The sequence below is a fragment of the Camelus bactrianus genome, chromosome X, assembly GCF_048773025.1.
Source record: "Camelus bactrianus isolate YW-2024 breed Bactrian camel chromosome X, ASM4877302v1, whole genome shotgun sequence".
NCBI classification, from domain to species: Eukaryota; Metazoa; Chordata; class Mammalia; order Artiodactyla; family Camelidae; genus Camelus; species Camelus bactrianus.
In genome coordinates, this window is record NC_133575.1 from 40,676,819 (window position 1) to 40,701,960 (window position 25,142).

The 25,142-nt window shown below is 39.2% G+C and overlaps 1 protein-coding gene across 5 annotated transcripts in view; it reads left to right on the forward strand.

Moving 5' to 3' along the window:
• HDAC8 (histone deacetylase 8) overlaps positions 1 to 25,142 on the forward strand; it is a 209,775-nt gene that overhangs the window by 49,196 nt on the left and 135,437 nt on the right. For all 5 annotated transcript variants that reach the window (XM_045509164.2, XM_074359782.1, XM_010973583.3 and 2 more), the window contains exons 5-7: positions 10,863 to 10,975; positions 14,742 to 14,819; positions 15,410 to 15,518. In XM_045509164.2, coding sequence (XP_045365120.1) covers positions 10,863 to 10,975; positions 14,742 to 14,819; positions 15,410 to 15,518 — 300 coding nt within the window. The remainder of the gene's footprint in view (positions 1 to 10,862; positions 10,976 to 14,741; positions 14,820 to 15,409; positions 15,519 to 25,142) is intronic.

Below are 25,142 nucleotides of genomic sequence, written 5' to 3' on the forward strand. Positions count from 1 at the left end.
TCCAAGCTTTGTTCAGCCACGCCTCCAAGTGCCAAGAAGGCCCTCTACTTCCTGCCTTAGACATGACAGCTCCTTGTAAATAGAAGAGGTAAATCATGAAAGTTCCCTTTGTGTGAAATAGAAATAATAACCATTTCCTAGGAAGTTACAATCTACAGGTGAAAGATGTTGAGTAGAACATATGAATATAATAATTGTGAATAATTTTTCAGAATTTAACTAGCCCTTTGTTTGCAGAAAAGGTGTAAAATGAGTGCTTGAAATTTTATATCCTGTCTTTGGGGTATTAGAATTAATGTAGCTATAACATGACACCACTCTAGATGTTTTTAAACCAAGTTTTGAACAATATCAGTAATACATGGTCAGCTTTTATAAGTGGGGCTTCATCCCATGGCCAAAAGGATATTTGAGGATCATCCATATGTTTTTCTTGTATGTCAGAAATTACCCAAGATTTGCATCAGCAAAAGCCAGAAAGTCTGAAAGCATTCCCTTCGTTTTTAAAGCAAGCACCCTCCTCTCTCCTGATTCGTTGCAGGTTGTGATCGGTTCACTGAATACAATGGCATTTCCTCCTATCCACACCTAATATAAACTGCAGCCAATTTAACGGGGTCTCTTACGTAGGCTGGGGATGCAAGCACATAAAGTCTTTGGCTCTCTAGATGCTCGTCTCGTGTGCCAGGACCAGGTGCAGAAATACAAATACATATAGATTAAGCCTGGGCCAGCTGCTTCTCCAGTGCTTTTGTGTTTTCTCTAACTAGAAAAGGTTGAGCAGACACAATTTCCATCAATTATACCTAAAATGTTATTTTTCTTGTGGAGGACGAGAATACATTTAATTCCTCAACCCAGTATTGATGTCTCAACCATTGAGTGTTTTAAGTCCATTAAATGAGAGTTTAAAGTAAAAAGTGGTATTTTTGATTAGCCAGAGTCCTCAGGGATGGCATATTCTGGTTAATTAAATTTTCTGGTTCAGGGGCCAGTTACACCAGACTTTTTTGTGCATTTGTTTAATACATATTCTTTAACCTCTTTTGAAAATTTATCTCTACATTTCTGCCTTAGTAAGCACAGTAGCCTGGAGCTGATTGAATCTTACTGCTACCACTTAGAGTTACCCACTGTTTCTGCGCCCTAGATTCTAACTGGAGAAGACCATTGGAGGTAGCAGATATTGTCGAGATCGGGGCCGAACCTGAGGTACCCATTGGAAAATGGCTTTTGGAAACTTGTTTGGCTTTTTCTCACTGACTTCCTTTCCTAAAAGCAGAGTACATGACAGAAAAAGTCACTCGCCAAGTCAGACTTTGATTTGCCAATCTATACTTTACTGGATAAAAACCTGTTTTAGAGCAGGAAAATTCCACATGTGTCATCCGAGAAAAATGTGCTAAAGAAGCTTAGATCCAGAAAAATGAGACCTTGCACGTCCACAGGAAACAACAAGTGAATTCAGTTCATCGTGACCTGTCTATTCAGTTTATTCCCTGGCTGAATTCATCTTACAGCAATTTTCAGGGACCCACTCACCACTTTGACTCTCCTGTAGTGCAAATGGTAGGTTCTGTTTATCAACTGTCTAAGATTCTTGGTGGGAGATAGAACTGCTTTGCACTTTTTCCATTAGTTTACCTCGGACTGTATAATTGTCCAAAAGGAAATACCATCTGTGGATTCTAAAAGTGGCCTTTTGGCACTTTTCAACATAATGAGTTCATAGTCAGTTTTCTTTATTCATTTTCAGGCAAGTATTACCTTATTTCTACTCTCCCAAGCCTTCATTAGTCTTTGATAGTGACTGCTTATCATGCCAAATGGTGTGTAGAGGGTGAGAACTGTGTAGAATTATGCTGCTGTCACGTTTATTTTATTTGCTGGAGAACATTTTTGATTTTGTCACACAGTTAATGGATTTGTTTCTATTAACAAGTAGGGCCTTCTTGACCTAATCCTTTTTCACACATACTCCTGTATAAATTCTAAATCCAAAGGTGCTAGGTCAGTAGGTAAATTGGGTTTATAGAGGAAAGGACCACTGCAAAGTCAATTTGTGCAAATTTGGTCCTGGGTCATTTACTTGCCATTGAGGGGGGCGGGGATGTTAAAAACTCATTTATCCCAAGTCCAAATAACCTGTAAGTTGAAATGATGAAAGTTTGGTGGGTTATTGTGGGTGAAATCTGGAGAGAAGAATTGCTACTGGAAGGATCTGTTGTGGTTCATTTTTTTAACCAAAAATTCTTCAATCCAAATCAGAAAAGGCAGAGGGGATAGAAGTGAACAGAAAAAGTAGTGAAGTGGGAAATGGGGAAAAACAAGGAAAGAGGTAGGAGAAAGCTGACAAAATAGACTGATTTCAGCAACATTACAAAATTGAAATGGTGAAAGGGGAATAGACATGAAGGAGAAGCAGAGGAAATTATGAGAAAGGAAAAAAGCAATAGCTGTTGATAGAATGGTATCAGCACTATTTAGCAAAGTGACGAAGCTTGTGGGCTGAGGAGCCAGGCTGCCTAAATTCAAATTCAAGATCAGCCACTTCGTAACTGTATGACTTTGGACAAGTTACTTAATCTCCCTATATTTTAGTTTCCTCATTTGTAAAATGGAAATAATAGTAGTACCTACCTAATAGGGTTGTTGTGACAATTGATTGAGTTAACATACTGAAAGCACCTAGTACATTTCCTGGCACACAGTAAGCACTCAGTAAATGTTGGCTATTCTTTGTATTATATGCCAACAAGAGAGATAAGCCAAACCATCTTACCAGCTGGTTCCAAAATAGCTATAATGTAGGTAAAGAATTAGAAGAGTCATGTTAACACTAAAAGAGAAAATAGGTATCTGAGCCAGTCTTAGGAAGGTCCAAATAAGAAAACTGCAAATCTCTAATGCTGACCTTTCATACCAGTACTGCGGGGAGAAAAAAGATGATTGTTGCAAAATCTTTGCCAGTAACAGTCAAGCTGTTGAATAGTACACGTATGCAGCTCTGCCTGGGTGAGGCAGCCACCTGATATTTTACATAAATGTCTTGATGTTGTGATCCAAGAATCCCTGATCTCTGGCCTAATGGATATGAAACCAGCAAAGGCGCATAAGCAAATGCAGTTGACTGAGCCCTGTGCTTTTACTTAAAGACTGACTTTGTGGTCTACAGTTCACAGGGCATATAAGAAGCTAGATGTTTCTGGTAAAGGAAAAAGAAAAAGTGCCTAACCACAGAGCTGCAGACGCACATTTCTCTTAAGTTTTCAGAAATGTGTTTGCTGAACCTGGTCTGTCCTTTGAATACATTTGTGTTGATGTGAAAGACAAAATGCACTTGAGAAAATGATTTTATTCAGCTATTGGAATAGGGAGAACATTTATTAATGAGTAATATATCAGCAAAAAGGAAGCGGGCCTGGGGTTTTATAGCGGCAGGTAAATAAGGGCGTCATCTGCGAGTTACAGGGATCATTAGGAAGGATGGAGATGGGTCTTATCTCAGAATAATATGCCAGGGTAGGGTGGTCCCTGGCAGTTAAGCCTTTTCCTGGAAAACAAAAGGGTGGGGGTGGGGGTCCTTAACAACCACTGCCTTCTGGGGAGAACAGGGCTCACATAAACTTCAACATTGTCATTTCCTCCTTTTGTTTAAGACAAATACCATTCACCACTGAACAATTCAGAAGCGATCATAAGCCCCCCGAGTAGGGTGAGCCTGGACCCTCAGCCCACAAGCTTCATCACTTTGCTAAGTAATAGTCTCTTGAGGACTCTTGATGTTATTCCTATAAAACCATTTGGTAGAGGTGGTGGCAAAAATCAGTTGTTTTAGGGGCTTGGATATCTGACATCTTAAGAGGGAAGAATGAACTGAAGAAAAAGAAAGAAATGCTCATTTAAAAGGTTATATTATAGTAAAGAGCCAAGAATTGAACCCTAAGGTAACTAGTCAAGTGGATTCTAAGACTTGAGTGGAGGAAAATCTTTCTATTTTGCAACACCACTCATGGAACTAGGATGTCAGTGCTCTTGGTGACCTTGTCCATAGTCTAGGTTACCTCTCACATAAGGATGTACGTGACCTGAACCTTTCTCCAGACTTCCTTAGTGGTCCAGGCAGCACTTGTTCAAGAATTCTGGTCATGCATAGTCTGCTGCAGTGATGAGTTCTTCCACATTTATGTCAAGTCATTGGGCTTTAGTTTTCAGGGCTGCTTCAGATCCCAGAGAAGAGAGCAAGCTGTGAGGCAGTGTAGGGTCCCAGTAGGGATTTGGGCAGTCAGGTTTTACCTTGGTGACTCCAAATCAGGCAAGAGGAAGATTTGGAAAAGTTAGTTTGGAGGATATTAACCAAATAGTGCAGAAAACTGGAAGAATTGAAAAGTTGATGAGGATCAACAATTTGGGCAAGATAATAAGATCCAGTTCAATTTCCAAATAGGTACCAAAACTAGTTTTTCCACACAGGGATGGAAGTCAGTTATATCTCTACCACAGAAGACAAAGTTTGCATACTCATCAGTCACCCACAGTTTATAAAGAGATGCGAGATAGCTCAAAGACAATAACTAGATTCTGATGACCTGGAATGGTATGCTATAGATGAGGCAGACTTTTCAAACACAAAATTTCTCTATACAGTCACTTCCTTTTGATCAAAGATAGTCTCAGAGAGGATTATTCTTAACTCAATATAAGGCTGATCTCACAAGCAACAAAAGAAAAAGTAGATAAATTGGACTTCATAAAAATGTAAAACTTTTGTGTATCAAAGTGTATTATCAAGAAAGTGAAAAGACAGCCCACAGAATGGAAGAAAATATTTGCCAATCATATATCTGATTAGAGTCTGGTATCCAGAATATATAAAGTACTCATACAACTCAACAACAAAAAGACAAACAACCCAGTGTGAAAAATGGGCAAAGGTCTTGAATAGACGTTTCTGCAAAGAAGACATACAAATGGCCAACAAGTCCACAAAACAATGTTTGACATCATCAGTCATCAGGGAAATGTAAATCAAATCCACAGTGAGACACCACTTCACACCCACTAGGAGAGCTAGAATTTAAAAAACAAAACAAAAACCAGAAAATAACAAGTATTGACAAAGATGTGGAGAAACTGGAACCCTTGTACACTGCTGGTGGGAATGTAAAATGGTGCAGCCACTGTAGAAAACAGCTTGGTTATTTCTCAAAAATTAATCATAGAATTATAGACTATCCTATGTCCTAATAATTCCATACCCAAGTATATATCCAAAAGGATTAAAAACAGGTATTCAAATTGGGTGGGTGGGTAGGAAGAGTATAGCTCAGGGGTAGAGCACATGCTTAGTATGCACAAGGTCCTGGGTTCAACCCCCAGTACCTCCGTTTAAATAAACAAACAAACAAACGTAATAATCCCCCAAAAAACCCCAAACAAATCAAACAAATACTTTGACACAGATGTTCATAGCAGCACTGTTCGCAATAGGCAGCCAAACAGTGGAAACAACCCAAAGGTCCATCAACAGATCAATGTTTAAATAAAAGTGGTGTATCCATCCAATGAAATATTATTCAGCCATAAAAAGGAATGACGTCCTGAAAATGTGTGCTACAAAATGGGTGAATCTCAAAAGCGTGCTAAGTAAAAGAAGTAGACACAAAAGATCACATTATTGTATGATGCCACTTACATGAAATATCCAGAATAGGTAAATTCAGAGAGACAGAATGCAAACTGGTGGTTGTCAGGGACTAGGGGGAGGGAGGAATAGGTAACAGCTGCTTGATTAGTGCAGGGTTTTATTTTGAGGTGTGAAAATGTTTTGGAACTAGATTAAGGTAGAGATGGTGCAATATTATGACTGTACTAAATGCCACTGAATTATATGCTTTAAAATGGTTATTTTTACATTATGTGAATTTTACCTCAATTAAAAATATTAGAAAATAAAAATTAGACCTCATTAGATTTAGCCTGATTATTTATATAGGTGCGGCAAAAATGGTAATTTACTGTATAGACCTTCTTAAGCTTGCTTTGCTGGAATTTCTCATAAGAAACCTCACTTTGAAATTTTAAAAGCCTATTAAGGCTAGGAAGCCAAGCTGAGATTTTACCTGCAATACCTATAAATTTGGAAGTATTTTTCTCTTCTTGGGGTCTGCAAAATATCCTAGGTCTCCAGAGCCTGCCAGGAAGTGACCTTCCTTACTCACTTGTAAGGCTGGGAACCCTATAAACCAGGTCCCAGGCTAGTTTTCCCAGGAGGGCTTTGTATGTATTGGCTCAATAAAGTCAACCTTTAAAGTGTCTGATCAAATCGGACTCAATGAGTTTCATTCACAAATATGACATTCCAGGCAAGGCCTTGGTTACATAAGCAATGTTTTCAATCATATCCTGATAACAAGTAGGACAGGTCAATTGTCATTAAACCTATGCAGGTAATTATATTACTATGAAAATAAAAACAAGATAAGAGTTTCCGAATCCTGGAGGGCTCAGGCAAGGGGAGTGTGACAAATAGAAACATATCATGGCCAGCGAGGGCATTGATGAATCTCTAGAAACTTCCTGTACAGCATACAATCTCTGAAATATGTGTATTAATAACATTTTACCTATACCAATTTAACCTAGGGAAGGCTGAACATCTCTTCTTTTTTTTAATTGAAGTATAGTCAGTTTACAATGTTGTGTCAATTTCTGGTGTACAGCATAATGTTTCATTCATACATATACATACAGATATTCCTTTTCATATTCTTTTTCACTATAGACATCTCTTGTTAGCAAACTTTCCCATGCATATCATCAGTAGTAGTGTATCAAGTAAACATAATTATTTCTAGCAACTCTCATTTTATAAGGTAAAAGAACACAGATCCTTTGTGATTTTACAGAGGCCCTTTGGGGCTTGATTAAGATGGGATAATGGATTACTGAAAAACAATACTTGGTTCTCTATTTAACCAAAATGACAATAAAAGATTTTAAAAGTAAGCATAGGAGGTGATATGATTGTAAAGAATCTCATCTCTTTCATAAGTGAGAAGACTCTGCTTTCTTAAATAATCAAGGACATAATTACAAGTCACCATAAACCATAGAAGGTTATTCTGGTAAAACACGGAGTCTTTGTTATCGAGGAATATTACTTAGATGGCAAAGCACAACCTTTGCAACCTGTTATTAAAAGAAGACAGATAATACCAAAAAAATGTCATTTTAGCAGAGAGAAAACCAAAATCTAGTTTTGTATCAGTATAATATTTCATACCAGTGTTCTTTCTGGAAATACTATAAATAAGTCCATCAAACCTTAGCTAACTTTGACCTCAATTAAAAAAAATTGCCTTTCTGTGAATCTTCTACCACTTTCTATATCCATACACATCCCTTATAGTACAACAACTTCTCTGAGTGGCAAAAAAGAACATGTTCGTTAACAGACCCAAATACATAGCCTCTCTGTAGCATGTAAAAATAAAAAGCAAAAGCATATAAGCCCAAAATTATGCATAGTAATTAATGAATTCTCTTACCTAGAAACCATCTAGGTATCTAATGAGTATCCATTAATTAACTCAAGTTAATATCAGCCCAAAATCTTCAGTTCCCTAAAGATCTTATAAATTGTCTTCAGGCTGACATACTACAAGACATAATTATTGTTAAAATAAAGTTTGTCAGAATAAGGACTCAATTTGGTTAAATAGATTTTACATTTGTCATAATCTCAAACATTTAGTAGAAGTAATATTAGCTCATTCAATCGGTAAACATATATACATTTAGGAAGAATATACCCAAGTCGAATAAAAATCTACATGTACGTTAAACTTAACACTGATAAAGACATAGCTGATTTTAGTAAACCAAAAATGTTTTTTTCTTTTTCGTTATGGTTTATTACGGGATATTGAACATAGTTCCCTGTGCTATACAGTAGAACCTTGTTGTTTATCTATTTTACATATAGTAGTGTGTATCTGTTAATCCCAAACTCCCAATTTATCCCTCCCCCACCCGCTTTCCCTTTTGGTGACCATAAGTTTGTTTTCTGTGTCTGTGAGTCTGTTTCTGTTTTGTAAATAAGTTCATTTGTATCATACTTTAGATTCCACATATAAGTGATATCATTTGGTATTTGTCTATCTCTGACTTAGTTAGAATGACAATCTCTAGGTCCATCCATGCTGCTGCAAATGGCATTATTTCATTCTTTTTTATTGCTGAGTAGTATTCGTGTGTGTGTGTGTGTGTGTGTGTGTGTGTGTAAAATATCTCCTTTATCCAATCATCTGTTGACAGACATTTAGGTTGCTTCCATGTCTTGGCTATTGTAAATAGTACTCTATGAACATTGGGGTGCATGTATCTTTTCCAATTAGAGCTTTCTCCAGATATTTGCCCAGGAGTGGGATTGCTGGATCATATGGAAACTCTGTTTTTAGTTTTTGAAGGAACCTCCATATTGTTTTCCATAGTGGCTGCACCAATTTACATTCCCACCAACAGTTAAACCAAAATTATTAAATTAGTCTTCTTTGCTAAAAATTTACCTAAATTATGCAAACTTAAATTCTTAAAACATTTGAGCTTGTTTTTGTAGGAATAATTTTTTAGCACATTAAAAGTCTTAAAAGTTCAATTTCCTTATTTTCTGGGAATTTGAGGAATGCTCTATGTATCTAAGCACTTATATATTTTTATAAACCAGTGAGAATAGAGCTCTTTTAATTTCAGAAAAATATTATGAAAATATTACACACTGACAAAGTCCTTTCTGAATTACAGATGTCATCATTATTACTATTCAAGCTGTTACCATAGGAGAAATGTTCATTAACAAGGAACTGCTCAAAGAAAAGGCAAGGGGGGACCAGGAGTTTTATAGAGGCAGGTGAACAAGATAGAGTTTTATGGGAGTCATGAGGTAGCATGAAAATGATTCTTTTTGGAATATGCCAGGGCAGAATGGGCCTTTGCAGTTAACTGTTTCTTGGAGCACAAAAGGGTTGGGGGGCAGTTCCTAACCATAGCTGATTTCTAGAAACACAGGGCCCAGATAGAGTTCAGTACAGTCAATGAGATGATTCTGCTTTGTCATTTTTGTCTGTAGAGTTTCTGTGTATTCTCTTTTATATGCCGTACTATTTCTGCTTGCCTTTTTTGTTGGTTGCTTTTGTTTTTTTTGTGCTTATGACTTGTCTCCCTAACTTAATCATAGGCTCTCTGAGGGAAAGACGGAGGTCTTGTGTTGGTTTGTATTTCTCCTCCCCCCCAACTCCCTCCTCCTTTTGCCTAACACTCAATGTTCCATCCCGTCTACCCAAAAGTCAATTTAGACAGATTATCTCTTTTTTGATGTGCTAAGACAGTAAGTAGACTTACGAATTATAAGCTTTTCATAACTGGAAGATAGCATCCAGGAACTTTCGAAGTTACAGATTTAATTCGTATTTACAGAGACCTCATGGATGGATAAATCTTTTTCTCTAATTGATTTCTTCCTGGTTGCAAATGTAATGCCAAGCTATTCTTTTTTATGTGTTTGTTTGTTTTGAGAGAAGGTAATTAGGTTTATTTATTTACTTATTTATTTTGATGGAGGTGCTGAAGATTGAGCCCAGGACCTCATGCGTGCTCAGCACATGCTCTACCACTGAGCTCGACCTTCCCGCCTCAAGCTGTTCTTTTGCTAGATGATCACGGAGTTCGCCTTCATGAGCAAAGTCAGTGTCTAGTGATGTTTTTATCAACTTCCTGCTCACCAGCATACCTGATTCAGCCTGGAACCAGGGCATTGTTCGGCTCTGAAATGTTATTATGGAAAAGATTTCATGAAGAAGTTTATGTATTGTGTGGGCACTAGAAAACTGTTACAACCTCACAGTAGCAAAGATGCCTTTTTAAATGATACTTATGCCTAGAATTCTGTTTCAAGTAAAGTATCAGGGAGAAGGTAGGAACAAAATGAGCCCATTATTTAAAGTGTCTGTGGAAGCAAATGAAACTGAAGCAATTAGGATGAAGCCTTAAAAATAAACTATAACACATGTTTGATGATAAAGAATATTCTCTTACATCTACTCAACAAGGCTCAGTGGAAGCATAATGAAAGACTAGATTAATGTGGACAAGAGGTTAACCTGACACAGTGTCACCAATAGCAAAAAAGTTACAGGACATCAGTGAAGTCAATGAGGATAACTTTAGTGAAGGAAACAAAAGAACTTTAGAAGAGGCCGCTTCCACCTCCATTGTAATAATTACATTTACAGAAAGGCAACCACACGTTGCTGCACGTGAAGTTATGAGTTTGTACATTCTACACTCAGCTTTTATGAGCAACAAGTGCCAAGACTTACTCAAAAAAAATTCTAGATTATGTCATAGGGTTAGTCCAGAGAATCCAATCTCCAGTGTTGTCTACACATGGCTGAGCAAGTGCGTCGTTAAGGCCCCTTCTAGATTCTTAAAGTCCTAGAAGTGGTAATCAGTGGTCATTATGAAAACCCCAGGGGGTACTACGATTTAAAAAAAAATGATTCTTGAATCCTTAGAGACAGGTTCTGTTTTGTTCAGTATAGTTATAAAATTTTAAGTCTTTGAAAAATCAGGAATCCTGAATGGAAAATGTTACCAATCAACCAGAATATTCAGTTTACCAAAACATTTCATTCCTGGATCACTCTCAGCCATTTCCTATATAATCTCAGTAGGTAGATTTTTGTTTTTCTTAAAAGAAATGGGAATTGTAAGGGAATAGATCTCAAGGGTTAGATCCTTGGCTGTAAAGACTCCCTTGGATTGCTTGTGGCTGTTGGCTGTAGCAACTTGTTTTCTTGCAGAGATGAAGCATCTGGTTTTTGTTATCTCAATGATGCTGTCCTGGGAATACTACGATTGCGACGGAAATTTGACCGTATTCTCTATGTGGATTTGGATCTGCACCACGGAGACGGTAAGCCCTTCACTTTCAAAGGTGCTTGGCTGCTAGGACAGCAGGTTTTTATCAGTAAAGCTGCTTCTAGGCAACTGGTAACAGGAGAAAGGATTGTTGCAATTGAAATTTTCCTAATTGAGAATCCTCCAGTAGGTAGATGTTCTTTTACTGATGTAATTCACCTCGTGCTGACCAGGCTGCTTTCAAATACCAGGTTCCTGTCATTTGTCCTCCCCTCTCCTCTAGTAGCAAAGCTCTGCAGTAGAGAACTTTAAGGAGTGGAAATCTAGGTGAGATTTCCTAGTGTTTACTCAGTAATCTGCCTCAGGCCACTTCCATAGGTTGTAAGTGAAACCCACCATTAGAGCTGACAGTCTTGATGCTTCTCTTAAAATAGAATGGGTGCATGAAAGACTAACATTCTGAGTTTTTCACCAATAGGGATCCCAACTCAGGTTGTGATCAGAATCTGTGCCACTTGTTGTGTATTGCTAAAATACTTAGTCCTGCCCAAAGCCAGGGCCTCTTCTCTAACTTTAAAATAGCAGCAGAATCTCTAACAATTTGCCTTCACCCCACTAATCCTCTCTTAGAAGACTTCACTGGGAGGATGTATCCTGCCCGCCATGTACTTTCCATCTAGAATGTAGAGCTTCAGTGACAGTTCCTCACCTTCTGTTTCTTTAATAGATCCTGTGTGTGACACGTATTTCCATTGATCTAGGAACACTTAACCAATAAAATTAGTTAAGTCTGTGCCCTCCCCTCCCCCACATCAGTAATTGCTGCTTCCCTGTTTCCAGGGACGTAGGGAGAGAAACACACAATGAAGGCATAAGAGAGGAAAAGAGCAGTATATGACAGAAGCTAGGGTCAGCTCTGCTGCCAGAATAGAAAAAGAAGGAAGGAACTGTGGGAGCAACCTCCGCAGGGAGTTTGCCCAGATGGAAGCTTCCGTTGGAGTGCTGACAGAAAATTAAAGGTAACAGAGGGGAGAGAGAAGGGTTAAAACAACCAGCACTCTACTTTGAGAACCATGTCCAATGAACGTCAGAGCGCGCAGCCAATGCAAAACACAGGCTTGCTCAAAACCCTTCAGAGGCTCCCGATGGCCTATAACAAGGGTAACATTTGGCCCATGGCTTGTTTTTGTATGACCAGCGAGCTAAGAATGGTTTTGTACATTTTTACAAGGTTGTAAAGGAAAGAAAATGCAATAAAGACTGTGTAGTTTGCAAAGCCTAAAATATTTACTGTGTAGCCACTTGGTTTGCTAAGCCTTGGCCTATAGCAGTGGTGCTCAAACCTGAACGTGGAGCAGGATGACCTGGGAGAAGCTCGTTGTCAAATGCAGATTCCTGGGCCACATGCACCAGATATTCAGATTTAGTAGGTCTGGTGGGGGACCCGGGAATCTGTATGTTAACAATACCCCAGTTATTCCACTGGCTACACTTTGAAAAGCAGCAGTCTTCACGGTGACGTCCACCCTCTTTCCCCTGTCTTTCAAGGCCTGCCTCAGAGAAGCCTCACCTCCTCTCTCTAACCTTCTCATGACTTGCTGTCTAGGCTCAGTGATGCCCAGAAATGGCTCATTGCTGCCACCTCCCTGACTTTGTGCCACTTTTTCTGAACTTAGTTTTGCATTCTCTTCCCCTTTTTGCATCTTCAAGTTCTACGCAGTACCTCAAGTTCCAGTGATTTGCCCCAACCACTCCAGTCCAGGTGGTCATTCCCCTGCTCACGTCCTGTAGTGTTTATATCGCTGATTTGATATTTAATTATTTATTGTCCTGTTTTGTTGGTGAATTCTTGACTGTGTCCGTGTCTTCTCCTCCCATAGAAACTTTCAGTTCCTCCAGAGCAGAGATCAAGTTGTTTGCTTCTCTCTCTCCTCCACCGTGGCTGGAACAAACAGAACTATGCCTATAGTAGTGGTTCAGTAAAATATCTGTTGAATGAATGAATGATTATGAGATTCAAGCTCTTAGTATCAGAGTTCAAGAATAGAATCAAGTCCATTGAACCCTGCGAGAATGAAATAAGACTGTCACCTGAAACCGTGCTTTCCATTTGCAATGTTATTTCTACACCATTTAGAGTTTCCTGTTTTAGCCAACTTTTATGGTGTGTTTCATTTCAGTTTATTTCCCCTCTTCAGCACCTCCCTTCCAGTGACCCCTGCCCCACCTCCAAACTCTTACACATTTGATTTATTTTCAATCTCCCATGATTCCGTAACTAGCATCCCGCGGTGGCTTCACTGGCACCCCTACCCCGTCCTCACCTTCTCTCACTGCCTAACCACTCTTCTCTTTCACACCAAGCCCCATACCCTCCTATCAGTCTGTGTCCTTTCTTAAAGTATGATTTTTCTAACAATGCCTAATGGCGTTCCCCATGAGAAGAGATGCAAATTGTGACCAAACATATGAAAAGGTGCTCCACACCTGAACACTCAGAGGAATGCAAATGAGAACAAGACCATTCTTTCTGCCTAAGATTAAAAAGAAGAATAATACCCAGTGCCAGTCATGATGTCAGAAAATGGGACTGCGCATACACCATTGGTAGAAGTGTAAATTGGCACCAACTTTCTGGACGGATAATCAGGGTTTTCCTGAATTATCCTTGTTTAGACTTCCGTTTCTAAACTAAAATGCTATTTTAATTTATTGTGCTTTGTTTTATTTTGTTTACTTAATGCTTTGTGCCTGGAGCCTTTAACTGGTTTTAACTGCCTCCCTAGGGCAAAACGTAGGCTGGGAAATTCAAACATACCTGTGATATACAAATAGAGTTCATATTTTTTTAAGGTCTCTGTTGGCCTCTAATGAGGACAGAAAGCATTAAGTAAACAGAGACAATTTCTTTATTTGAAGTATAAAAGGGGGTAATACATGAATTCGCTAATAGTCCTTCCATTTTACAGTCTGACAATACGTGATGCTGGGAGGAAAAGTATCGAAGTAGGCAGTGTGTTTATCTGAATAAGTAGAGGCTCATAAGAGACATCTTCTATCTCCCATGTCTCTATTTATTTTCTGACTCTGTTTAAATGGGAAGGAGACTCCTTTTTAGAAGCTTTTCCCCCTATCTTTCTCCAGGCTTTAAAACTCTTGTCATAAATCTGCTATTAAGGGACAAGGCCAGAACTACTTTCAGCCTTCCATGTTTTAGCCAGAAACATGTACTCTAAGTTACTTAATACACACGGAACTTTGCGTGAATTGCATTTAGAACTAAATCTGTATTATTAGAGAGGCACTTTACAATTAGGTTTTCACTGTATAATGCCTCATGTTTGTACTGGTCATGTTTTTCAAAGGGTTGCCATATTGTACTTCTTTGGGGGAAAAAAATCCCAAGAATTTAACTAGAACCACTGTGACAAAACAAAACATAAAGCTTCCAAGAAGGTGCCAGTCTCCTTTATTCAGCGCTGTTGATGATGCCTCAGTTCTGAGCTCCAGCCCTTCCCCACCTTTTAGGACAGGCTGTCAACAAGAGTCTGGGCATCCCATTGCTTGGAGATATCCAACTTTAATTTGCCATGAATTTGAAAAGGAACCCTAAACTTCACTTGGAGCCAAAGTTCTACCTCATCCTGTCATGACAGAGATCCAAGACAGAGGGTGTTGTTACTTTTGTTCCTCAGTTTGTTAACTTTATTATCACAGTCTTCTCTCTCTTCCTTCCCATGGCTGCTTTCTAGAGTTTCAGTTGTTTGAAAACAGGAGTTGCCCAGATGAAGTGATTCTTCTGCTGTTTCTTTCTCCGGTAGGTGTAGAAGATGCCTTCAGTTTCACCTCCAAAGTCATGACAGTGTCCCTGCACAAATTTTCCCCAGGATTTTTCCCAGGCAAGTGCTCTGTGTGCTCAGTATTACTTTGGACTAATAAATACTGCCATTCTTCTGTACATTTTTTATATCTTGTATTTGGACAGTTGCATGCTGTTAATACCTTCTTGGTGCTACTCTATGCAGAAATTTAACACAGGCCATTTCAGATGACAATGAGAAGAGGAGTATAATGCTCAGTCTTTTTCCAGATGATTTTCATGGACTTTGAATAGCTCACTTACACTCACTGGACTATAAGACAGCCTGTGCAACTCCCCACATACTGATAAGTGCAATGATACATTAATATGATATCAATCTAAGATGTATGAAAAATCAAGCCAAGGGGTTAATCTTTTTTCTCCTTTCATTTGATCCAAGAAGATGGAAACTAGGTTTTTGCATTTTCTTAGGATTTTCCTACTTCCCCTACATTGTTTACAACAGTTGTTTTTCTTCATTTCACTCCCTTCGAAACCAAACCATCGTTAATTTGGAATTTTTCTCCTAATTGACCTTTTGATCTTCTGAATTCCGCTCAGAGGGGCCTTCAGGTTTTCTCATTCTCGTGTTCTCAAACCTCCTCATGGCACTCCTCTCTTTGACAGGAACAGGGGACGTGTCTGATGTTGGCCTAGGGAAGGGACGGTACTACAGTGTGAACGTGCCCATTCAGGATGGCATACAGGATGAGAAGTATTACCACATCTGCGAAAGGTATGGCAGCCATGCTGAGCCAGTAACAAGTGGATGCCATTTCTGGAGGGTGAAACGGCCTCCAATCTCACAGAACCATTTCGGGAAAAATGGCTACTGTACATCCGTGTAGCTTTTGTACACTGCTCATCATGCTTATTTGATCAGGTAACCATCCCCCTTCTGGGAGAGCAGAGTCTTTGGACCAGAGCCACACTCTTGATTCGAGCTCACCCACTACCCCACATGATTAACCCATCCCAAGAGCAGAGCTTCTCAGGTGTCCTGGGGAATCCCTTTTCTGCTACTTTCTTGGCCAAAACCTGCATGTGTGTGATTTCATTAGCCTGGGAGAGTCAGTTTCAGTTTTCCATGATGGAGATCGGCTTCCATCTGCTGGTCTGAATCTTAAAGAGTTCTTTATTACAAGCTCTTGAGTTCTATCGTGGTGCTCACATTAGAGTCAGAAATCTGTTCTTTTTGCACTATAGTTAAGGATGAAATTACAGCCACTTATAGTCAGATGGTTTGGTGCTAATGTGTAGAGAACATGAGGGCTGCAAAGCCCTACAGAATGGGGAAGAGGGTGGTGAAACTCATATTCATAAAAATTGAGACGGGTCAGGTACAAATTCACTGCTGACACTAGCAGTAGAGAAAGCGAGTCTGACTACAAGTCGGCAAGTCAACATTACTTAAGTTAAGTCATGGGGATTGAGCTGCATTCGATGCCTGCCGGACTCGGCTCAGATTTCTCCCAACCTCTGGTGGAAACGGACTTCCCGAAGAAGCCTGCCCCGGCTGTCATCACTGGCAGTTGTATGAACAAAGTAGAGGTATTCAAAATTAAAAATTTTATGCGTCAAAGGTGCCCCTTATCTCCAGAGATTTGGCAAACTGAGTCAGCAGCAGTGGCACTAGCTTCTTCAGGATTTTGATCCTGTCCCCTGCTTTTTTTTTTTTTTTTTTTGGAGCCTGCCATTGATGACTTTAATTGCCTTTTTTCTTCCCCTTAGGCTCTGTTCTGTCCTTGAGATGTGTAGATCAGAGCCGCTTATGTAAGTTTACTGATGAAGATGTCCTGTGATTCTATGTAAAAGGAGAAGTATTTTGTTTTTCTTTTAATCCCCTTATTGACAGTGCTCAACGTTTTGTTGCCCTTTTTTTCTTTTCTTTTTTTTTTTTTTTTTAACCATAGCAGGAAACTAGGTTGTTCTCTTCAGTGCTCTGTCCACAGGGTTTCCTAGAGCTTTTTCCTGGGTCTTAATTGAAAGGTCAGCACCCATCATCCTGCAAGTGTAGTTGGTAAGCTCTGGCCCTCCCTAAAAGGATCACCTTACATGTGCCCCTGTTAAAGCTCATCTGCCAGTCATCAAACCTCCTGAGATCTTCCTTTCTCCCCATCATCTTGGCATTTCACTTCCTGGAAAGCTGAGTTATCATCTGTAGGCTTGAGGATTTCCCAGTGCCCGCCCTAACTAATACTTACCTTTCTTCAGTCAGAAAAATGTCTGTTTCTCCCTATAGTTTTTTTTTCCTCGCATTAAATCAGCTCCTACCACATGATAAAAAACATGTTCAAGCCCATGGTAAGTCGTGTTTAAAAATAGTCTTGGTATCAAACTTAATTAGAAATATTTTAAAAGTGAATTTAACCCCGAGGAAAAGACCCGTGGAAGATCACACATAATTTTCTTTTACAGAAACCATGTTGCCGCCTCCATCCCAATGTACAGGAGGCCGACATTTATTAAAGATTCTTCCAGCTTGCCTACAAAAGTACCAGACACTCATCAGTTTCTAGTTCCCAGGGCCCCTCTTGCCTGTGGAGCCAAACCGACAATCTGCACAGTGACCACCCAGAATCACAGGCTCCAGGTTTTCATTAGAGGGACAATGATTTTTCCCTTTGATTTCTTTGAGAAGTCGAGTCTGGTCAGGGCAGTATGTGAAGGCACCTCTGATTCCAAGGGTGCCAGAGAGGCTTCCAGACCCAAACATCTCTCCTGTTGGACTAAGCTGCTCAACTAAAATCTAAAATTCCTTTAACAGGAAAGATACTTTTATTCTACAATTAGAAATAGGCCTTAAAATGGAATTTTTGCACAACCTCTCCTCCTCACCCTCACTCTGCCGTGGATGTATGTTTAACACTTTGATCACCCGCTGGGGATCAGGTGCCCCTGAGGAAACAACTGTCACCCAGATTTGGGTGACGTGGAGATCAACGTGGGTTGAATAATAATAATGATGATGATGATGATGAGATACCCAGGTACCCACCAACTAGCTTAATAAATAGAGCATTACCAGTATTTTTGAACCCCTTGTGGGGTAGAGGGACAGTTTTCAGTTATCTGCGGCTACTTTTTAATTTTTTTATTGAAGTATAGTTGATTTACAATGTTGTGTTAGTTTCAGGTGTACAGCAAAGTGATTCATTTCTACATCTACATAAATATACATATTCTTTTTCATATTCTTTATCATTATAGGTTATTACAAGACATTGAATATAGTTCCCTGTGCTACACAGTAGGTCCTTATCTATTTTATATGTAGTAATATGTATCTGTTAATCCCAAATTCCAAATTTATTCCTCCCCTCCTTTCCCCTTTGGTAACCATAAGTTTTCTATGTCTGTAAGTCCATTTCTGGTTTGTAAATAAGTTCATTTGTATCTCTTTTTTTTTTTTAGATTCCACATATAAGTGATATCATATGATATTTGTCTTTCTCCCACAGAGCTTTTCTTTTTTTTTTTAAAGGCATTCTTTATTTCTCTCTCTCTTTTTTTAATAGAGGTACTGGGGATTGAACCCAGGACTTCCTGCATCCTAAGCTCATGCTCTACTACTGAGCTACTTCCCCCCCATGCCCCCACAGAGCTTTTCTTGACAGCAGATTTTGAAAGGGTTAGAGCGTGAGTACTCTGAGCATTCAGAGGAGGAGGAATTGGGTACTGGAGGAGTAGACGAAAAGGGGCACAAAAAATAAAACAATCTCTGCCAACTAAATAGTTTCATAGAGGGTCAGCACTAGTAACTGTGTCACTAAGTTCCGGTCATTATGTCTTTGACTACTTCTAGTTGCTTGGAACCGGAGTCTCTTGTACATTTACCATTACGACCTCTGACTCATCTGCTGACCTCAAAACATAGAGCAGACATAGGAATAGCTCACTCACTAAAAAAGTCATTCTGTTTATCTGCAATCTCTTTTTCATCCTTTTTGTTCCATGAGGCCCCTGGTTTTCTGGCTCACTCCTTACCTGTGATAAATGAAGGGCCTCTTACTGCTGATTCACTTACAAGATGCTCTAATTTTTGTTTGCCATGCAGTTTCTAGTTTGCTTCTGAGGTACCTCTCCCTGTGGGTCCTTTTTCCTTCCCTTCTTTCCTTCCTTCCTTTCTTCACGGCTTTTTCCTCTTCTATAGCCTTTTTTTTTTAACTTTGCCAGTTAGGTGGGAACTTAATGGTTTCATCTTAAGGTTGAACATACCATCTTTATTTTTTAAAAAGTTGTCTTAGGGTTTCTCTTTTAAGAGACTGGATATGGAATCTTTACATGAACATTTTCAACACCAAAAGTTCCATTTTATGTAAAAGACAATGTCACAGTCAGAGCTCCTAGGTCATTCAATGCTAATTTAGAAGGGCAAGGGTCATCATTTCCAATAAGGTATATACACACAAAATTTTGATAGGAGAGGAAAGCTGTTTTGCCAAAGGGAACCATTGGCTGATTCCCAAGCTCTGTCATCTGGAACCGCAGTATTTTACTGCTCTGTCCATGTTTAACCTGTTTGCTCTTTAATTGTTTTTGAATGCAATGTGAGAGAGTCCAAATAATGTTTAAGCTGTTACCCAAAATGCTGTGTTGATGACTTTGGGAGCATGTATTGTTAAGGAATCTAGGAGAGAAGGACAGTAACAAGTACATCCTTGTGGTTGGTTCAAGAGAGGTTTTGTTTGTTTGTTTGCTTTAAGAGAGGTTTTGATAAGTAGTAGGGTACCTCTCTGAAACCAGAAATCTTGCAGGATGACCAAACTACTTGCTTACTGTGAACTGTCATGACATGTGCATAGTTTGAAGAATTGCAGGGTTGTGTTGAAACTTCTTAGTTTGTATCTTACCCATCATTTCAGAACCCTAGCAGCCAGAAAGCATTCTTTACTAAGAGCCCAACTATTAGTATATATCTCACAGGAAAGCTATATATGTGGTGCTTATAATGTGTATGTATACAAAGCATACTGAAGTTGATACAACTTTTTGGGGGAAAAAAAAACCCTCACATTTTATTAAGAATGTTCAGCTATTCAACTTTGTAAGATAATTAAGTACAGCCACTGCGTGAGTATTTCACCAAAAGGAAAACACATTGTTAAACAGACTTCTCAATGAATAGTGCTTACGAAAGGCCCTATTAAGCAGGATTTCTTGATCAATAGCAGTCATTATATCCACATATGCAAAACTTTGCTAGTAAGAGCTATCAATCTGACCAGAGAAAAATCTTATTGTAGTGAACTAGGATTCATAGTATTAGTTATTAAAGTAAGAATCTACCTGTATTTGGCCTGTTCATCTTGAGACCTATGGCTTATAGTCTATCACTCAAAATTGAAAGAAACTCTTTTTCCTTATCAAAGACCACTGACGTAAAGAAAAATTCAGAGATCCCAGAAGTTAAAAAAAAATTGCTCTTTTATGAGAGAAATATTATACTTTTCTCTTTCAAAGGATGTCTTATAGCTCTTCAACTGCTTTTTTTCAAACATTAATTTTACTGTGCTTGTTCTCTAGGACAACACAAGCTCATTAAAGGAATAGCTCATTTAAACCTAAGTTTTTGTTCCTGTGGGGAATTCCTTTGTCCATTTATACTGAGCTCCACTGCTACTCAGTGAAGAAGAGAAGAAAACATATTGCTAATACCTAGTATAATGTCTCTGTAGTTTATATTTATTGTGTGAGAGTTTTCCTTAGACCCTACCATGGCCTCTGAGATACAAGTCAGTAGTGTTTTAAGCACAGGGTTCATTCCTGTGTGTCTGGGTCCAAAATTTACCTCTCTGAAGCCATTCTGACCTTCCTACAAAAAAACTGAGCTCCTCAAGTCACCTCATAGGATTTTTAAAACATTAATGAATGAATTAATGAGGGGGTACCAATGCAACATAGGGAATTTGTTTATATTTTGGTATAATGACACTATTTTCTTCATCCATTCGACAAATGTTTATTGAACGTCAGCTTCATGCCCGCACTGTACCCAGGTACTGGTGGTGGGAAACACAACAGGTGAGGCTCCCACAGCCTGAAGCTTAGGTCCAAGTGAGGACTTGCCTGTGCCAGGAATCGCACTAATCAGTGTTTGATTTTCTCCATTTGATACTTTTAGCAACGTACAATCTACAATACATACAAAGGGACATATTCTTATTCCTGTTTCACAAATAAGAAAACTGGAGCTTAGAAAGATTGATTTGCTTAAAGTGACACAACTAGTAAGTGGTGACACCAGTTTGTTAACCATTGGCCCCATTGTCCACAAAGTGTCACATGGAAGTATGAAATTTTTCACAAGGAAAAAATACCATCCCCAAGACTTCTTGGAAGATTTATCTTAGGGGATTGCAGAAAACACGAAAAAAAAGTTTAAAAAGTAACCATTTAAAATTATGCAAATGAACCACACGATCTGTAGTATATACAATCCATTGTGCTTCTGTTTGCGAAGGTACAATTTAGATTTTTGCCAAAAGAAAAAAAAACTTTAATTCTGAGGATTTAATTTGTAATTTTATGGATAGAAAACAAGAATAAATATTGCCAGATTTTACTTCTTTTAGGTTTTAAATTTCTAATTAAAGCTTGGAAACATGGAGATTCTGTAAATCTGCTTTTTCCTTTATTTTCAACAGAGAAAATCCTGACTTCCTGCATTAGAAAGTGAATAGTGTCACATGTCACTTTCTAGAGGTCTCCTCACAGAATTATATTCTTTTCATGTGGTTTTTTTTTTTTTTGATGAGTATCACTACAGATTTTTAACATGCATTTTTGCATCTGTAGGCGTAATTTATATCATCTCTTGGTCCTGGCAGAAGGCCATACCTATAGGGTAGAAATTATCCATCCTTTGCTATAGGTTGTTCATCTAATACTGATGGAATAAAACAAGAACCAAGGGACATCACTAGAGGATATTTAAGTGAAATGTTTCCTTTCACTATTGACTTTTAATATTAATATTTAAAGAAGAGATGTTTTAATGATGATAGGTTTTTCTTTCATTATACTGATAAGTCATCTAGAATTTATCTTCCACTTGGGACTCCAGATTCCTCATTCAGTTTTAGAAACAGGTAGATAGACCGTCAGTGAAAGAGAACCCAACAATTAGAGCCTACTCCTCTGGGCTTTGGCAATGTGGCAAAAGCAATACAAACACATATTCATACATAAATATTTCAAGCAATACAGACTTTTCCAAAATTCTCTTTCATCTGATGAGAATGGAACATCTCTCTAGAAATTTGTGTTTGAGAACAAATAATTATATAGCCTAACTTCCACCTTCATCCCCATTTTCATCACAATCTGAGAACTGGTGAAAATTCCTTACAAAATTACCTCTCTTCAGTTGGGTCAGAGAGCTACACCACCTCGATCATCACTAACTCACTTTGGCTCAGTGATACAGGTAATAGAAGCTGCTAATTTGTTCTATAAGCCTTGAACTTTGAACTCAGCCCTCTATAAGTAAGATATTTGTAGTCAATGCTTTTGTTCTGTTTGATAAACTTTTATCCTGCCTCTATGTGGTATGGCAGATGTAAAATGCCTGTTGTTTCTAGAAAATGGATGACTCAGACACTAATTAAATTCACTGTTAACATTAGCCACAGGTGGAAATGAGACCAAAGCAGGCCGTTCATTTTTTGTTCCTAGTTAAAATGTGACTTTTAAAATATTAAATTCAAAAGACATTAAGTGCCTAAGAATATAGGATAATTTGGAGGAGGCGGGATACTGTGCTTAATTATCTAAGTTGTCCTGAACCCTCTGTCCATGAGCTCGCCCTCCCTGTCCCCAGTACTTGGTTAGAGTAGGGTTGGAGAACTGGTTTTTTCCCCTCACTTGATCCTTTGAGCTTTAAATCCAGGTGGTTAGAGGGAGAGTTCCTATATTCTCCTCCTCCCCTCTCGGCCAGTGGCTTTCCTGACCAGTTCCTAAACTCCTGCACCAAGGGGCCCTGCCGCCATGACAGCCCCCTACCCCTAGCAGTCTTCCTAGGTGATTTATTTATTTTTTCATTTAAGTCAAGGAGGACAATCTCCTGGAACTCTGTGTGTTTGTGCCGTCACTCTGATGTGCACCTTCTCTGCTCTCTTCTTCTTAGTGCTGAATGATCCCTGCCCCCTGGAAAAAGAGACCTGATTCTTCCAGAGCGGTTTAATAGATTCTGATGCTAGACCATGCTCTGAAACAACCCAGAGACAGGCAGACCGGGATCATAAATGGAAAACTTGAGAATTACACCCTTTAACATAGGGCTGCTCTGAAAAGAATCTGAAATTTGACTATTTACCTGATGGAACATTCTAGCATCAAAATTTCGTGTTACTCCTCCCAGCTGCCCTCCACTGTGTACCCACTCCCCCATCCTAATTCTCCCCATTCCCGTATTCTTTCATCACTGCCCTGTCTCTTCTCTCTAGCCTTAAAAAACTACCCTTTAGGCTCTGCTCCCACATGTTACAGTTTGAATGACTGTACCAGACACTGCCCTTCACCCAGCAGCTGCCGGCACTGATGAGCTGCCTCGTTGTGTCATGTTGACACGGACTGTACCGAGGTGAGGCTCAGTCCGGTGTTCCCCACCTGAGCCCACGCTCAGTCTGGCCGGGCTTTGCTCTCTGTGCGCTGTGACCCGCTGCGCTGTCAAGAAGGAGCGACACCCGTTAGTACTTAAAGAAGGACCAAAGGAAAGACTCCTCAAAGAAAGTCACATCAAATAACCTGCTAACGGGTTAACAAGTGAAAGGGTATGGATGTGTGCCAGGCACTAAAGGCGGCAAGTTTGCCTAGTGCCGCTGAAGGCTGAGCTGGAGACAAAGTGGTTTGCATATATGTCCACTCCAGGTGGGAGAATCCAGAAGAGGAAGGTGAGGGATGCTGGAGAGGGGATGGGGCGGGGTGGAGGGGGGGACTATCTTAAATATATTTGGGATGAAAATAGAAAAATATCTATCCTATTTAACTATAGGCATGCCTCACTAACTCAGCCTAATTAGAGGAAAGCCAGTCTGAATCATGGAATATTTTTAAATACATTTTTGTACTTTCAAGCACTAGCCATGCTAGTAATGCAAACTAGACTAACAGCATCGTACAGTACCTCAGGGAAGGGGCTTTAAGAATCCTTTGTAATTAGCATATCAATTATTTGTATGTAAGTGGATGTGCACAAAGTGCGTAAAAAGTTTATTCTCTTAAGCAGGACAAACATTCCCCACTGCAGTCCTGTTTACACTATTAATTTGCTTAGCCAGCCCTTTTTGTGCCAAGATAGATGTATGTAAGACATGCTTATTTCCTCAGGGAAGAATGAATCGCTTCCCTGTGTTTAGTCCAGTCACTAAGAAGCGGAGCGCCACTTGATTGGTTTGGGATTTCCAGGATATGGAGTTTTGAATTTGCATACAGACTAGAGAGATTTCATATGGAGAAGATCTGGCAGCCGTTGCCAGAGACCCAGTTTCCCCATCTGGATTTCATTGAAGTGATCTGGATTTCATCAAGCAACGGGACACTGATCCTAAATGATCCACCAGACACTCTAACACAGGCATGTTTAAAATACATCCTGCCCCAGAAAAATAACTGCTAAAATATGATGAGTTGGAGTTACTCTATGTGCAGTACTTAAAAGTAATAAAAATGCATTTCTTTTTAAGTCCCACAAAAACCATGCAATATCAAGTTAATGAGGAAAATCAATCCCCAAACTCTTTCTTGCACACCTCATTGTGTGACGGCATCGCAGAGATTTCCAATCATCTGGGAAAGGATATTATATTTTGATGAGCTGCACCAGGTGCTAACTATATGGCAGGATTTAGGCTTTGAATCTTAGGGAGGCCCTCCGGGGTAAAGAAGGGTGAGGGAAGGGCTAGGGGCATGTTTATTGTTAACAAATCATTATTGTCCACCTAAGTTCGAAAATCAGAGCAAGTGAATTGAAAAAGAAGAAGTATCAGGTATATAGGGAGTGTAGAAAATATGATTAGGAAATGAGAAACAGAGATCTAGGCCTATATTTCTCCCCGTATGGATTAAACTATGTTCTGGGTAAATTGTGAATTCTTCAAGGCTTAGAGAGTAAAAACTAAGTGCAGCAAGCATGAGGACAAGCAGTAAATATACACACAAATGTTGTAACTACAGTTTGGAATTACTCCAACTCTCCCCTTTCCCCCAAGGGCATCACTATCCAGGGTCTGCAAAGGCCAAATAGCTGTTTGGCTTCCAATCTGATTTTTTTGCCTAAGAAATCAGAGAAGTCAGTTTCAATTTTAATAATATATTCTCTCCACCTCTATCTAACAGAAAGGCACTTGTGTTTCTGCCC